Source organism: Leopardus geoffroyi, chromosome E1 (assembly GCF_018350155.1).
Source record: "Leopardus geoffroyi isolate Oge1 chromosome E1, O.geoffroyi_Oge1_pat1.0, whole genome shotgun sequence".
NCBI lineage: Eukaryota > Metazoa > Chordata > Mammalia > Carnivora > Felidae > Leopardus > Leopardus geoffroyi.
The window spans coordinates 1,320,553-1,335,140 of record NC_059330.1 but is presented as its reverse complement, the minus strand read 5'-3'; the positions used below and the strand labels follow the sequence as shown (position 1 = coordinate 1,335,140).

Below are 14,588 nucleotides of genomic sequence, written 5' to 3'. Positions count from 1 at the left end.
GTTGATATAGCAGCTGTGACATGAAACATTTAGGATGTAATAGAAAAAAGAATAGAGAGACCCCATCTAATAATCCATCAGTAGGATAGGACAGTCGTGATTGAATGTTTCTTACACACCTTGAAATACGTGAACTACAAGGGACAATTAAGGGGAAGCTAACTTTCACAGTTATAGTAGGAGCTTGGAACTGATTTATAGCAAGTGATCAGGTGGGCAGAAAAAAATATTAGTAGGGATATGGGGGCTTTGAATAACCAGATTAATAATTTAGATGTAACAGACACACAGAATTCTGTAGCCAGGAAAGGGGGACTGTGTCTCCTGTAGTCGTAGAGTGTAGGAGTTAGGAGCTCAGCATTTATTAGCAGGGGGAACCTTTGGGAAATTAAGTTACTGTTTGGTTTTCTCAACTATAAAATGGAGATACCTCTACTGCGTGCCTTGTAAGGCTATTGATAGGATTCTGTAGAACACTTAGGACAGTGTGTGAGACAAAGTATTGTTAGTTTCAGGTGCATGATATTTCTCATAATGACACAAAGGAAGCGTCAACACGTTTTGAAGGATTGTTATGCAGACTCAAATCTCTGTAATTAAATTATTTACAGTAAAACGGCAGCTAAGATAAAATCTCTGGAAATGGAAAAAAATCACGGAAAAAGGAATTCTAAGATATTTAGAGTGATTTGAATATCTTACTCAAGAAGCTAAAAAACAAACAATAGTACAATGTGAACACTAGGAAATCTATAATATTCGTAAGAGCAGAAATGAGTGAAACAGAAAAGCAGAAGAGAACTTGAGAATGTCAGTATAATGGGAAAAATGGGAAAGGTGGTAAGACAGACAGACCTCCAATAGGACTCATCAAGAAAAAAAACCATTAGAAATCAGAACGGGGACATAACCACAAATCAGTAGAGACTTGAAAACAAAACATACTCAGAACAGTGTCATACCAACAAATAGGAAATGAAGGAAATTTGGTTAAATGAAAACTTTTTTTTTTTTTTTTAAGTTTATTTTGAGAGCAAGAGAGTGGGGGAGAGGCAGAGGGAGGGAGGAGGGAGGGAGGGAGGGAGAATCCCATGCAGGGTCTGTGCTGGCAGCACAGAGCCTGGCGTGTGGCCCGAACTCAACGAACTGTGAGATCATGACCAGAGCTGAAACCAAGAGTCAGACGGTTAACCAACTGAGCCACCCAGGAGCCCCGAAAGTAATAACTGTTAAAGAAAGTGAATTTATAGTCAGATTTAGGGTCAAATCTTCCTTTCTCCTGTTTCCTCTCTGAAAGACGTTTGGGTTTTGCAGGCAAGTTTTTCCAAACCTGGAAAGACATGATCTTTATATTTTACAAAGTGTGTTAGGGAACAGGAGGAAAGCTCTCCTGCTGATTTTGTGAGACCTTCATGATTTCATTACAAGCACACAGAAAAGTGGTAGGAAGGAAAGGCATTCTAGATCTATCTCACTTAACGTAGAAACAAAAATTCTCAACAGTGTAAAAAAAAAAAAAAAAGAAAAACATCTTAACCAAATAGGATATATTCCCAGGAATTTAGGGAGGGTGTATCACCAGAAAACCCACTATTGTTACGCACCACATGAGAAGGTTGTAGGAGAAGGGCAGTGTGTTCTTCTTGGCTTCAGAAAGGCATCTGATAAATTTAAACATCCAGTGACTTGATAACTGTTTATCAAACCATCAGCAAACATTATCATTAATGAGGAGTGTTCAGCAGCCTTACCATTCATGACAGGAACCACGTGAGCAGACCCGTAGTCCGTGATTCTGTGCGGATTGTTTTTGTGGCCCTGGATGACACAGCAAGACGAGACGGAGAGATGGGCTTAAGAACCGAATGAAAACAACAAAATTGATTTGGTGGTTTCTGTAGAAAACCAGGACGACGTACAAACACATTGTCAGACCTGACCACAGTTCAAGAACGTTGTCCCAACAAGAGCAACAGACAGACGTGATCGTGTTCGTGTACTCCAGTAATCTGTCCAACGGGGGGAAGATCCCATTCACGGTAGCAAAAGCAAAACAAAACAAAAACGCCAAAAAAGCCTAACTGTGTGTTACCCGAGAATATATCTAAACAAAAACGGGTAAGATCTTTACGGAATACGTTATAATGAAGGTCTGACTGAATACGTGTGTTCCGGAATGAAAAGATAATGTATTATAAGGCAGGTAGTATATCCCCAAATTCATCTATAAACTCAGAATTCCATCCAGATTCCAATAGGGTTTAATAAGCAACACGGTAAGAACTCCCAGAATTCACGCGGAGAAGTGGGGGATCAGAAGTGTACCCAGGACAGTTTGGAGGAAGGCAGGGTGGAGACACTTGCCCGGACACGGGAAGCGACCCGGGTGTGAACGTGACAGGGGAGTTGTGTCCCACCCTCAGCATGTTGTGAGTCCGCCACACAAATTGGTCATGTTTACACACTGGAACGTGCGAGAAACTCTTGCAGTTTCAGCTGCCATTGTCCGGTTGGAGCCCCAGTTGACAAATACGGGGTCCTTGGGGTCGGCATCGCTTCCCTTCCCTCTGTCACACGCCGATGCTGGTACCATAGGTGTCCCTAGAGGTAGCTTTCCTGACCCCACCCTCCAGCTCTCTCCTAGATTTTTGTGGGTGGCCGTGTGTTTTTTGGCTTTGTTATGTGTTAGGGCAAATGGAACTCAAGGGCATTCACATACTGTGGCACCACTTTCCCAGGGTTCTGCTTAGTAGCTTTCAGAGGTTAGAGATTCATTCATCACAAATCGAGTCAGGCATTTGGGCTAAGTAGTAGCAGCAGGTCGAATTAGTGATCGTATACCGCTGTGTGTCTGCACACCGACTCTCCTTATCACTGGTGGAGTCCCGCCCTCTCCAGTGACAGGGACACGCCTCCCAGCAGTCAGTGCTTTGTCACACCTGCTTCATGTCTTCGGTCGTCTGACCACATCCAGGGAAGCGTCAGGTGGCTGCTTCAACAATCATTTTAGCCTGTGACCAGTACTAACGTGTGGTCAAGTTCACTGGAAACTTGACCGCCAGCATTTTCAAGTTTGAAGAAGTAGGAAGAAGAGAAGCTTGGAAGTGGCCTTGAAAGTGAAGTTGGACGTAACCACGGAAAAAGCTGACACGAGTAGCCAGAACTCAGGATGGGAAGTTTATAAGACAGTCCAAGTGATTCCGTGATCACTCTCTGGGGCAAGACTGCATTTCACTTTGGTCATAACTGTTTCACACATGAGACTGTCTTGGTAATATTTGAGTATTACAGTTAATTGTTAAGCAGGAATAAGACACGTTTTAAAAGATGTGATTTTAGGGGCACCCGGGCGTCCCAGTTGGTTAAGCATCCTGACTCTTGATTTCAGCTCAGGTCATGATCTCACGGTTTCGTGAGTTCGAGCCCCACGTTGGGCTCTGTGCGGACGGTGCAGAGCCTGCTTGGGATTCTCTGTCTCCGTCTCCCTCTCTCTGCCCCTCCCTGACTCGTGCTCTCTCTCACTCTCTCCAAATAAATAAGTAAACTTTAAAAGATGTGATTTTAAAACATACCCCACACTTGCCTCCAAGTTTGTGTTTATTACAGTATGAACGACTATTTTTTCCACTATGACTTCCTCTTTTTTCCTTCCAATGTGTGTGCCTGTTCGAAATGTGTCCTTTTTATAAGTTTAAGGCATTTGGGATCACCTCACCAGAAATCAAAGAAAAGCAAATTTACAAGAGTGCAGTACTATTTTTATCTTTAGAAATTAACTGCTGTTTTGAAAAGAACCCGCAACAACTCCGTGTGACTGAGTGTGTGGCAAAACGAGCACGTGTACGTGTTGCTCTGGGAGTACACCCTGGAGCTGCCTTTTTGGAAAGCGAGGCACAGGAGTGTCCCATATGGTGTCACTCTGGGGATACAGTTACGAAGAAGACTGTGTGTGTGTGTGTGTGTGTGTGTGTGTGTGTGTGCTCTAATTAAAAATTGTTTAACTTTTCCAATTTATGTAAATACAAACTCCAGTTATTTTCAAGGCACGTTCAGACATACGTACATATACATCACCGATAGGTCTCAAGTAGAAACTACCGTAGGTTTTACTTTAATAGCATCGCATTCTGTTTCAGGTTAAGGAGCTGAATCACTATCTGGAAGCTGAGAAATCCTGCAGGACTGATCTGGAGATGTACGTAGCCGTCCTGAACACTCAGAAGTCTGTTCTACAGGAAGATGCCGAGAAACTTCGGAAGGAATTGCACGAAGGTAAATACGTATCCTCTGTAGTTTTAGTCTCGGTCTCTGAGAAAACCAGAACAAATCCGAGAGGCCACACATGAGGGATTCACCGTAAGCCTTGCAGTCGGTTGGAGTGTTGTCCTGGGAGCCGTGAGGCCTAAAGACTCGCGGCTGTAATGGAACAGCTTCACGAGGCGCGAGGTGTGGGCAGAGAGACAGGAGGGCCGGGAATTTCTGCTTAAACTGCTTTTGCCCCCAGACCCAACTTGATGGAGGTAGTTCTACCAAAGGGAAAGTGGGGCCGGAGGGCAGGTCAAGGACCGAGGAGCATCTCTGTTTGTGAGGAGTGGTTTTGATTTCACGAGGCTGCTGGCGGGGTTCTGCGGAAATTGACTCTCTTTTCCCCGGCCTGGGGGAGAAGGCTTATCTTTTCCCCGTTAAAATAAAGATCCACTTTTGTCTTTAATTCTGCTAGCGAGTCTTAATTGCTGGGGTTCTTAACCTTTGTTGTGTCACGAACTTCTCTTGGCGGTCTCGTGACACCCTCTTAGGATCATGTTTTTAGTCCCTAAAATAGTAAATACAGAAGAAACGACTTACTGTAAAATGGTGATCAAAATACAAATGACTGCAGACTTAAGATGCAGGAACAAGGGTGCTTTTTATTAAGGCAGTAAATAAAAAGTACTGTAATTTTGAAGCACTGAGCTCAGTGATCTTTTAAGATCTGCAGCTGCTGTGCAGAGATGTCACATCCGCGGCTTGTGCTGGTGACCGTCACGAGTATTGTCATACTTACTGTGGTTGCTTGCCCACACTCTGTAATTAAAGGAAATGGTACCTTTCAGTTAGGAGTTATGAAAATGAAGATCCAGCTTTTTTCCTCACCTAAATGCATGCACCCCCTGAAATCTCGTCCCCGTTGAGGGCGATACTAGTAACATATTTTAACGGGCAAGGGTAGGACTGTGGGGTCACAGTCCCACAGTGGGCACTTTTTAGTGTTTCAAGTGCCGTGGGAAATACAGCTCTTCCACCAGTAATTTAGGTTTGTGAATGAGTCCGTTCTTTCCCCCGGGAGTGGAAAGCTGAAATGATAAAGGCCTACGGAATTATCTCACAAAATGTTATGAAAATGACCCAAAGCTTGAGTGAGTCTCTGGCTTTCTGGAAGCATGTTTCATATGTGCTGCTGCCGTCGAAAAGACATGCAAACTCTGAAAATGTCCAAAAGAAGTAGGGATTTCCATTTAAACGGTGTGCCCGGCCCTTAATCCCCTTGACACATCTGGAAAAGGATCTGAGAAGTCTCATTAAAACGAGTAAGGGGACCATTTCCATTCTGGAACACTCACCCCAAAAATCGTAGGTCAGTGAAAGGAAGGCCGGTAACAGTCGAGCGGCCGTGTAACCTGCAGCCTGACTTGGGGACAGTAGCCATGCCACCGAGTTACCGCTGTGGCCGGTCACGGGTGCTGGGCTTGGAGGCGGCAGTGCCACTGGTGAGCTTCTTAAGAGAAGTTGTAAAGAGAGGTGGGTGTTTGTCAGGTGGCCAGACATGGACTTGATGTCCCAGGCCATTTGCCTGGGTGTGACAAGGCGAAGGAGGAGCTCCAGCCAAGTTAGGACGTGAGGGCAGCGGGGCAAGATGTGATGGGAGAGGCTGACATGCTGACGTGACCTGGGTCGTGGACGCCTTCTGCCTGGGGACTCGGATTCTGGCCTGTGGGCAGGAACGAGCTTCTTTCAAATGTTTTTCTTAAATGACAGCTTTATCGAGACCTAATTCACATGCCATGGTGTTGGCTCTTTTAAAGTCTGTTCTCACAAAGGTGTGGTGTGAGCTGTTACCGCTAATTCCACGACATTCTCACCACTTCGGAAGGGAATTCCGTGCTCGTTCCCAGTTGCTCGCCGTGTCCTCCTCCGCCCCAGCTCCCGGCAGCCGCCAGTCTGCTCTCTGTGCCTACAGATTTGCCTGTCCTGGACTTCTGTCTGAGTGGCATTGGACAGTATGGGGCCTCGTGCTTGGCCTCTCTGTTGGGCTTTAAACTGCGAGTGGTAACTTAAGTTGTGCGGTTCAGAAAGTTCAGTTTGCCAGCAGTCCGGAGGACAGGCCGGGAAGCGTACCGGTTGAGCCGTGAGGGCTGGTCCGAGGCAGGTGGCAGAGGCTGGCCGTCACCTGGCACAGTCACAGAGGGCTGTGTTGGGGTGAGACGAGAAAGCGGTATGAGTGTTCTCTCGGGTTGGTGGCTTGAGTGACGGCGATGCCACCCGCTCGTTCGTCGGTGCAAGACGGCCGAGCGCCGAGTACCGGCAGGCCAGCCATTACACGGGACCCGTGACTGATCCTGGGCGGTCAGGGCCGGCCCGGGCTCAGGGCGGGTCTCTGGGTGACGGGTGTATCAGCGTGTGTGTAAGGACGCTGGGGAGTGGTTACTGTGCCTTCGGCTTCCGGAGCAGCCGTTCCCACGGCGCGTTCCCGAGCACGCGTGTGCGGTGAGTGGTGTGGGAAGGGACGTCCGGTCACGTGAACTTGGGAGCTCTCTGAGAGAACACACGCCGGAGAGGCTGAGCTCCAGGTCCTGCAGGGAAGGAACCTTCAAAGATTCATTTAACCAGGGTTTCTAGCGCTTCCTGAGCACGGGGGCCCCTCGTCCACGCCGCCATTACGGGGGCTCGGGGACGGTCTGCTCTGGGAGAGGCGGGACAGCTGCCTTGTGTCCCACGGCCGGTCAGCCCTGGGTCCTCATCCCGACCCCGGCGGGACAGGCCAGCGGCCAGACCCGGTCTGGCGGCCCCGTGCCGCGGGCATGGTCTGCCGTTCAAGTTCGGTGTCTTGGTTGGGGGTCCCCGACAGTGTGCCGGCTCCTGGAACAAGAGCGACAGGAACACAACCAGTTGAAGCACACGTGGCAGAGAGCCAACGACCAGTTTCTGGAGTCCCAGCGCCTGCTGATGAGGGACATGCAGCGCATGGAGGTCGTGCTCACGTCGGAGCAGCTCCGGCGGGTGGAGGCGCTGCGGAGGAGAGACCAGGTGAGCGGCACCCCCGTCCCCCACCCCACGACCGCGGAGTCGGAGCAGCTCCCGCGGGCGGAGGGGCGTGGGTCCGCGGCTTTGGAAATGGCCGCGTCTGGGGCACAGAGCCCATGTAGCCACCGCCGTCTTCGGAACGGTGCGCACTTCTGGGAAGAGCCTTGTGCGCGGCTCTGTCCGGGGCTCCCAGGGCTCCCGGACTAGGTTTGTCCGGGCCGCGTCTCCGTGACATGGCCCTGGCGGCCGCACCGGAAGGGACCGCGTGGGGAGGGAGGGGCGGACCGGCCTGAAAAGGCCAGAGCCCGGCGGGCCGCGCGCCCGAGACCCTCTTTTCTCCTTACCTTTAAAACCTGTTGAGCCGACACGAGCAGTACACAGATACATCTCCTGCCAAAGAAATTTGTGGCGAAGGCAAAGCGATAAAGTCTGCCGGTCACCTCCCTTCGGGGACGACCGCGTGTCATCCGCAGCCGTCGCCTGGGAGGCCGCCTCCCGGGCATTGTCGTGTTTTAGGGCGTCTTCGGGTTGGCTCGTGTCGCGCAGGCGTGTAGCAGAGGCACTCCACGGCCTCCTCTCCTCACCACGTGGCGGGGCACCTGCTCCCGCAGGCAGCTGTCAGCCTCGCTAAGCGCCGCGCCATCCCCCTCCCTGCTCTCTCCACGCGGGTCCCGTCGTCTTTGTTTCTTTTCCATTTCCGGTAGCAGTGCAGCTGGTGCCCCGTAGTGCGTTGTGCGTGGGTGCAAATACCTCCCCGGGGAAGCTGCGTGGAAGCTTTCTAGGCACCGTGAGCCACTTTCAAGTGACCTTGTGTGACTTGGGTTGGGTTTTGGTTTTCAGATGTTCCGTCCTTAAAATGTCTTTTCTTTTAATTCTGACTCATCCTTCTTTTGTGCAGACACAGCCACCCTGAGGATTTAGATTCTAAAGTACAGGTCTAACCATGCCCTCCTGGTGTCCGTTAAGACCGTCTAAATGCCGGAATCGGTCACTTAAGGCCTTTAACTAACATTTACGGAGGGTTTTCCATATGTCAGTGTCGTGCTAAGGTTTTACATGTAAAGCTGCGTGCGGTATGGGTATCAGAACACACACCAGAACTCTCCAGATGAGGTGGGGGCTGATGGCAGATCTCTAACTCCCTGCCCCGGTCTTCACCTCTCATTTCCCGAGCTGTGTCTTCTCGGCCCCGGAGATTGTTCGACACTGCCCCGTCTGCCTGCCTTCCCAGGACCCTCGCTTGCCGCTCTCACGCGGTCGGCAGGCTCTTGTCACTGCCACTTCCAGACCCGGCTGACCTGCTTCTGGCCCCAGTTCTAGCTCCTCCCGATGAGATTGTCCTTTTGTGCCGCAGAACCTCATCCGTCCTTGTCTGTGTTGTGATTGTCCCTCCCATGAGGCCGTTTGGGGCACTGAGGTAGCCTGTTCATGTTTGTCGAGCGCACTGTCACATCAGCTTCAAGCCTTCCTGTGTGTTCCACGTAAATTTGTACGTGTTTCTGATGGCTGCGTCCTGCCCTCGCGGTCTCTCTCATCACCCAGAGAATTGTTCGTGTAAGTTTTCTCTCTTGAAGAAGAGGGGGCGGTTTGTTTCGTGTTTCTTTTCACGTGCACACTCTTCTTGGAACCTGTGTCCTGGTTTGTCTTTGTGACGGGCTTTCCTTCTTTGTGCCTCTAGTATTACAACATTTTGTTCTGACCAGATATCCTTAGATGCGATCCCAAAACAGGCCTCAGTGTCCAGTTTCCTTGTAAGGCTTTGCTCTTTGTTTGTTTTGAGTGGCTAAAAACCGTATGAATCGTTAGGTGTGGACCGCCTGGGTAACGCATGTATGCATTTTCTGTGACTTTCAGGAGGAAGATGAACAACAGAGATTGAACAAGAGGAAGGACCATAAAAAAGCAGAGGTCGAGGAGGAGGTGAAGGCGCCAGTGGTGTGTGCGTTAGCACAGGAGGAATCTGCAGCCCAGCTGTCAAACGAGGAGGTACAGTGAGTCTGCCCTCAGGGTCGCTGCGCACGTGGTATGACCACGTGTCGCTTCTCCTGCGTCGGGTGCGTCCTTCACGGGGAGGACGTAGGCAGCTCCTCGCGTGGCATTCGACCAGACGGCAGTGTTTATGTCTGTTTTAGACCCTAGGTGGTGCTCCTGGAGACGCGTGGTGGCTTCTGTCACCATCTCCGAAGTCATTAGACATTCTCTTTCCCTGTGGTTCCAAAATTAAAACCGTAGAAGAAAACTTTTACATCATAAAACTGTAAAATCTTTTCTGATGTGAATATTAAATGTTGCTAATACTTGGAGCTTTCCGTTTAGAAGAGAGCGTGTGAAGTGTTCAAACACTGAACTCCCTACAGCACGTCCCCCCGTGTTAGCACATCTGAGGTCTCCGGCTGGGGCGTCAGGTGGAGCGGGCAGCCCCAAGGTGGACAGAGGCGTTCCCGTGGCCCCGGGGCCGTGCTCGCACGCGCAGACACACCCCTGCCCCTCAGCCGGCACCTCCGCGGGTGGCCAATCCGCGGCCTGTCCACCCGCTGCCCCCTGCGTGCCCCGGCAGATCCTGCGCGGGTGCCACAGCGCCTGGTCATCCGCGCGGTTGTGGCCATACTCGCTGTCCCGTCGTGCCGCCCTGTGCGCCGCGGGCTCCCTCTCCTGGGGTGCTGCCTGGCTCCCACCTCTCTCTGGGCGCTGGGTCCTCTCGGCCATCTCCCGCGTCAGCAGGGGACAGGCTCTTGTTCCCGCCCAGGGTAAAAGTGAAGCCCCTGGCTGGCCACGGAAGGGCCTTCACGGCTGGGTGACGCCACGCCGTGTCCATGCCCACAACCCTTGTTCGTGCTGCCCCCCGCCCCTCCTTTCTGGTCTGTGACACAGGGTGACAGAGAGGGTCTGGTGCCGTGGACACGGGGACTGTGCTTCTGGATCGTGTGCGGATTCGTGTTGGCTGTGTGTCATCTGCGTCCTCGTGGCTTCTGTCTCCGTGTTTATGGATTGCTCATTTTTTTAAGGGAAAACACCCTAACGGACGCTGAGAAGCAGGACGTGACTGCTGTGTCACTGTCTTCCTTGTGGGGTGCACACACGGAACCAAGCGGCCTGATTCTGCCGAGGGCCTTTCAACAGCCTGCCTCCCAGGAGAAGGGCTCTGTTTGCGGCTCCTGCCGAGTATCACGTGGCATCCGCGTGCAGGAACGTTTGAAGGACGTCAGACTTCCCAGAAACTACTTGAGCAGGAAAACAGGAAAGGGAGACTTATTTGTTGTCGTTTACCATGAGGCTTTTCAAAAGTCTTTTGATTGTGTCCCTTTTGGTCTGTAGTATGTGTGGTGCTCAGCACTGTTTCCTGGCTCTTCAACACCTTCGGCTCTCGGGGCTGGCGTTTTGCGGTTTGAATGCCGAGTGCACCCGCCTTGTGTCCTGACGGTTCATGTTCACCTGAGGATGTAAAGTTAGTCGGTGCTGCTTTGAAGGACCTCGATTTCTAGCCGAAGACAATTGGAGTTTGTGGGACCTCCTGTGTTTAGCCTCAGGATTAGAGTGTCCCTTTCTCACTACGAAAGTAGCGTGTGTTCGGTGCGGAAAACTTGCAAAGTGCAGGCAGGTCCTCTGAAACAAAAAGAGCCGGTGGGTGACCCTCCTGCCCAGAGAGAGTCCCCACTGGCGTTTTGGTGTGTACCTCCTCTTTCTTTCTCTTCATTTCCAAAGTTAACATATATGTGTTTCTATTTTTGCTTTTTAAACGTAGCCCATGTTGCAACTGGACGTGATGTTCTGTGTAAATTGCTTTTCGCTGAAATCCGTCATAAAGGTTTCAGCGGATATCGTGCTGCAAACGTTTGCCCACAACCGGTATTTAACGGCCGACGCTATTTCGGTGTGCAAATATTCCGTAATTTCTTACGGCCGTACTCGTGGATTTGTGCCCAGGTTTAAAGGGCAGTGCCATTGAAAGAGAAATTTATGTCACGGTCTCTAGGGACCCTGTGACACGCACACCGGGTAGAGCCACCCGAGATGCATCCGAGTCGGTCGTGAGGCAGCAGGAGCAGGTTGTGGGGAGGGGTCCTGGGTCGCAGCCGCTTCTGACACTCCTGGAGGGAAGGCAAGGCCAGCTGGCATGCACGGTGTGGCGGCCTTGGGGTGGCGTCTGTCCTCGGTTCGGGTACCTGGCCCCGTGCTGCTTCAGGGTGAGGGGAGCACGGGCTTACTGTAGTGAGGCAAGCGTGAAAAGGGTAGGGACAGGCGGCTGGACACGGGGCTGGTCGGGTGTATGTGAGAGGCGTGTTCACGGGTGAGTTTTTATTGATTGGAGGCACTAGGTAGCTTGGAGGGGCGGTCTGTGCCTGGCCAGCAAGGTCCTCACGTGGCAAAACATCATAAAATACAGAGAATCAGAAAGAGGATTGCGAGACTAACAGCCAGACTGGTTCTGTCTTTCACTAGTCTGGGAGCTTTGATCGTTGTAAGTGATACCATATTGCCGTTATATGGAACTCTTCCCTGGGCAGAAATCATCACGGACTTACTGATGCCTTCGGGGAGAGAACTGCCGAATTCAAGGTCACAAGCATTTTTAGCGGCGCCTGGGAGGCTCAGTTAAGCGCCTGACTTTGGCTCAGGTCATGATCTCACGGTTTGTGGGTTTGAGCCCCGTGTTGGGCTCTGTGTTGACAGCACCCCACTCTTTGCACTCTGTTTCAAAATAAATAAGCAAACTTAAAATCATTAAACAATAAGAAGTAGACAGGATGTTATGTTAAAATAAAGACTAGTCCCTTAAATTGAATACACTGAATTTCAAGAAAAACCTACGACTTTTTTTTCGCTTTCTGATTTTCCCGGTAACTGTGCGTTTCTGACCTGGGAATGGGCTGCACCAGGCGGTTTGTAACTGAGATGAAATCCACGCATCGTAAAATTAGCCATTACAAGCGCGCGATTCAGTGGCATTTAAGTACATACACAGCGTTGTGCAACCAACATCTCAGTCTGGTCTCGAAATGTAAACAAAAAAACGTTTTCATCCCCCCAGAGGAGACCCCACATCCACTAAGGAGCCACTGCCCGGTTTCCTTCCCCTCAGCCTTTGGCAACCACTGATTTGTTTTCCAGCCTTTGTGGACTCACCTGTTCCAGGTGTTTCACGTGGATGGGATCACACAGCGTGGTACCTTTTCCGTCTCGTTCCTTTCACAAGTGCACCCCATCTGATGTGTTGATTACATCTTCCGGCACACGACATTTTCCTCATTTCCCTTCTACTTAGGCTACTCCTTCCTCTATGCATCCCCAAAGTGGACAGGTTTGGTGTTCCTCCTAGGGGTTCTGATTTGCTGTGGACGCTCTATCATTACATGGTGGTCACTCTCCGGCCTGTAAAGACTACGTCCGTCCATTGGGTGGGTATCTCCGTGTGGATATGCAGCAGGCACCTCCCACTCAGCACACCTGACCCTGAACTTCAAGGAGCCCTTCCCTGACCCCTTCCGTCTGGGCCGAAGCCCCTCCTTGAGGCCCCAGAACATCCAGTACAGGTCTCTGGCCTGTAATTTTATTACCGAGGGCATTCTAATAGCCTGCTTGCTTGTTAGCTTTTTGCACAAAACTGTGAACACGTCGAGGTGAGGGTTGCAGTTGTACCGCGTGCCTGGCTTAGTGCCCAGCATGTAGCAGACACTCAGTAAATGTTCAGAGCGTGTGGAGGAGCGTGCTAACGATCGTCCTACATAATGTGTACGGTAGCTTTTCTCTCTGAGTCTAGAGAGTCGTCTAACTGGGCGCTGTGCGTTCTCCCATCTCAGGATCAGGAGCGCCTGGATAGCACCCGCGGCTCCGTGCACTCCTTAGATGCAGACCTGCTGTTGCCGTCTGGAGACCCGTTCAGTAAATCGGACAGCGACACGTTTAAAGACGGCCTCAGGAGAGCACAGTCCACGGACAGCCTGGGGCCTTCGGGCTCGCTGCAATCCAAAGCTTTGGGCTACAACTACAAGGCAAAGTCTGCTGGAAACCTGGACGAGTCGGATTTTGGGCCGTTGGTGGGAGCGGATTCGGTGTCTGAGAACTTCGACACCGCCTCCCTGGGGTCGCTGCAGATGCCAAGTGGGTTTATGTTAACCAAAGACCAGGAAAGAGCAATCAAGGCCATGACACCAGAGCAGGAAGAGACCGCGTCCCTCCTCTCCAGCGTCACCCAGGGTGTGGAGAGTGCATACGTGTCCCCCAGCGGCTACCGCTTAGTCAGCGAGACAGAGTGGAATCTCCTGCAGAAGGAGGTGAGCTGCTCCCTGACTTTTGCCCTCTTGTCCGCTTGGAGGGCTCCCGGGTAGCTCTGGGATTTGGTGTTCGCTCGAGAGGCACCCCTGGGGTCGCCATGCACACACGTCCTCGGCCTGTTATGCTGTGCTCCCGCTGCTCCCGGTGACCGTGGCAGAGCAGGGGCCTCTAGTCACGCGGAGCGTGATCCCCCTCCGCCTGGTGTCCCGCCTGAAGCCGGGGCACGGCCGAGTTTACGCTGGCGCAGCCCGGATGTGGTTCACTTGGCAGACTCTTGCTCACTCCCTGGACGTGCAAAGCACGCATGCTGTCGGCACTTGGTGCTGCGGGTGGGCTGGAGGAGGGGGTGGGAAACACTGGACGGGTTAACTTGCCTCCCGCGAGCGTTGGCGAACGTAGACGTACGACTGGGAGCCGGAAGTGTCCGGAAGTGGCCGTGCGCACTCGCACGTGGCCTCGGAGGTGACGGAGCCGTCCCGCCGTCCCCACCGTCCCATGCCCTGCCTGCTCGAACCTTGGGTAGTGATGACGTTGTCTCCGGTCTGCAGGTGAGGGTTGGTCTCAGGCCACAAGAAACGCTTGGGTTTCTCCTCCGAGCAGGGAGACGTGGGTGGGAGGCCAGGTGTTGTGACTTCTAGTGCTTTCTTTCCCCGGGGCCACGTCCCTGTGAGCAGCTGTGGATCCATGAGTGGGATCGCTGACTAGCCTGACAGAAACTGCTCCCCATGGCCTCGTGTGGAACACGCGCGAGAGAGGGCGCTCCGGGTGGTTCGCGTTGGGGCTGCCTGCGTGCGGTGGGGGTGAGGGGGTGGGGAGGGGGCGCTGGTTCCTCCCCGCACCCCTCTGCTCCGCCCTTGGTCAGCAGCACCCACCTAGGCTGTGACCGTCCCGGCCTGGCGCCTCTTGCCTTGCGTTTTCCTCAGACGAGGTGTTTTGCGGCCCTTGGCCACCCGGTTATAAGGTGGGTCCCTCGGTCTCTGATCATACTCGAATTGGGGACCCTGTATCGTGGCTTCTTGCCGCAAGTCTCTGCA

The 14,588-nt window shown here is 52.0% G+C and overlaps 1 protein-coding gene across 2 annotated transcripts in view; it reads left to right on the top strand.

Annotated features, from left to right (window-relative positions):
* RABEP1 (rabaptin, RAB GTPase binding effector protein 1) overlaps positions 1–14,588 on the top strand; it is a 102,078-nt gene that overhangs the window by 71,388 nt on the left and 16,102 nt on the right. For both annotated transcript variants that reach the window (XM_045490039.1, XM_045490040.1), the window contains 4 exons: positions 4,137–4,272; positions 7,106–7,284; positions 9,136–9,267; positions 13,080–13,553. In XM_045490039.1, coding sequence (XP_045345995.1) covers positions 4,137–4,272; positions 7,106–7,284; positions 9,136–9,267; positions 13,080–13,553 — 921 coding nt within the window. The remainder of the gene's footprint in view (positions 1–4,136; positions 4,273–7,105; positions 7,285–9,135; positions 9,268–13,079; positions 13,554–14,588) is intronic.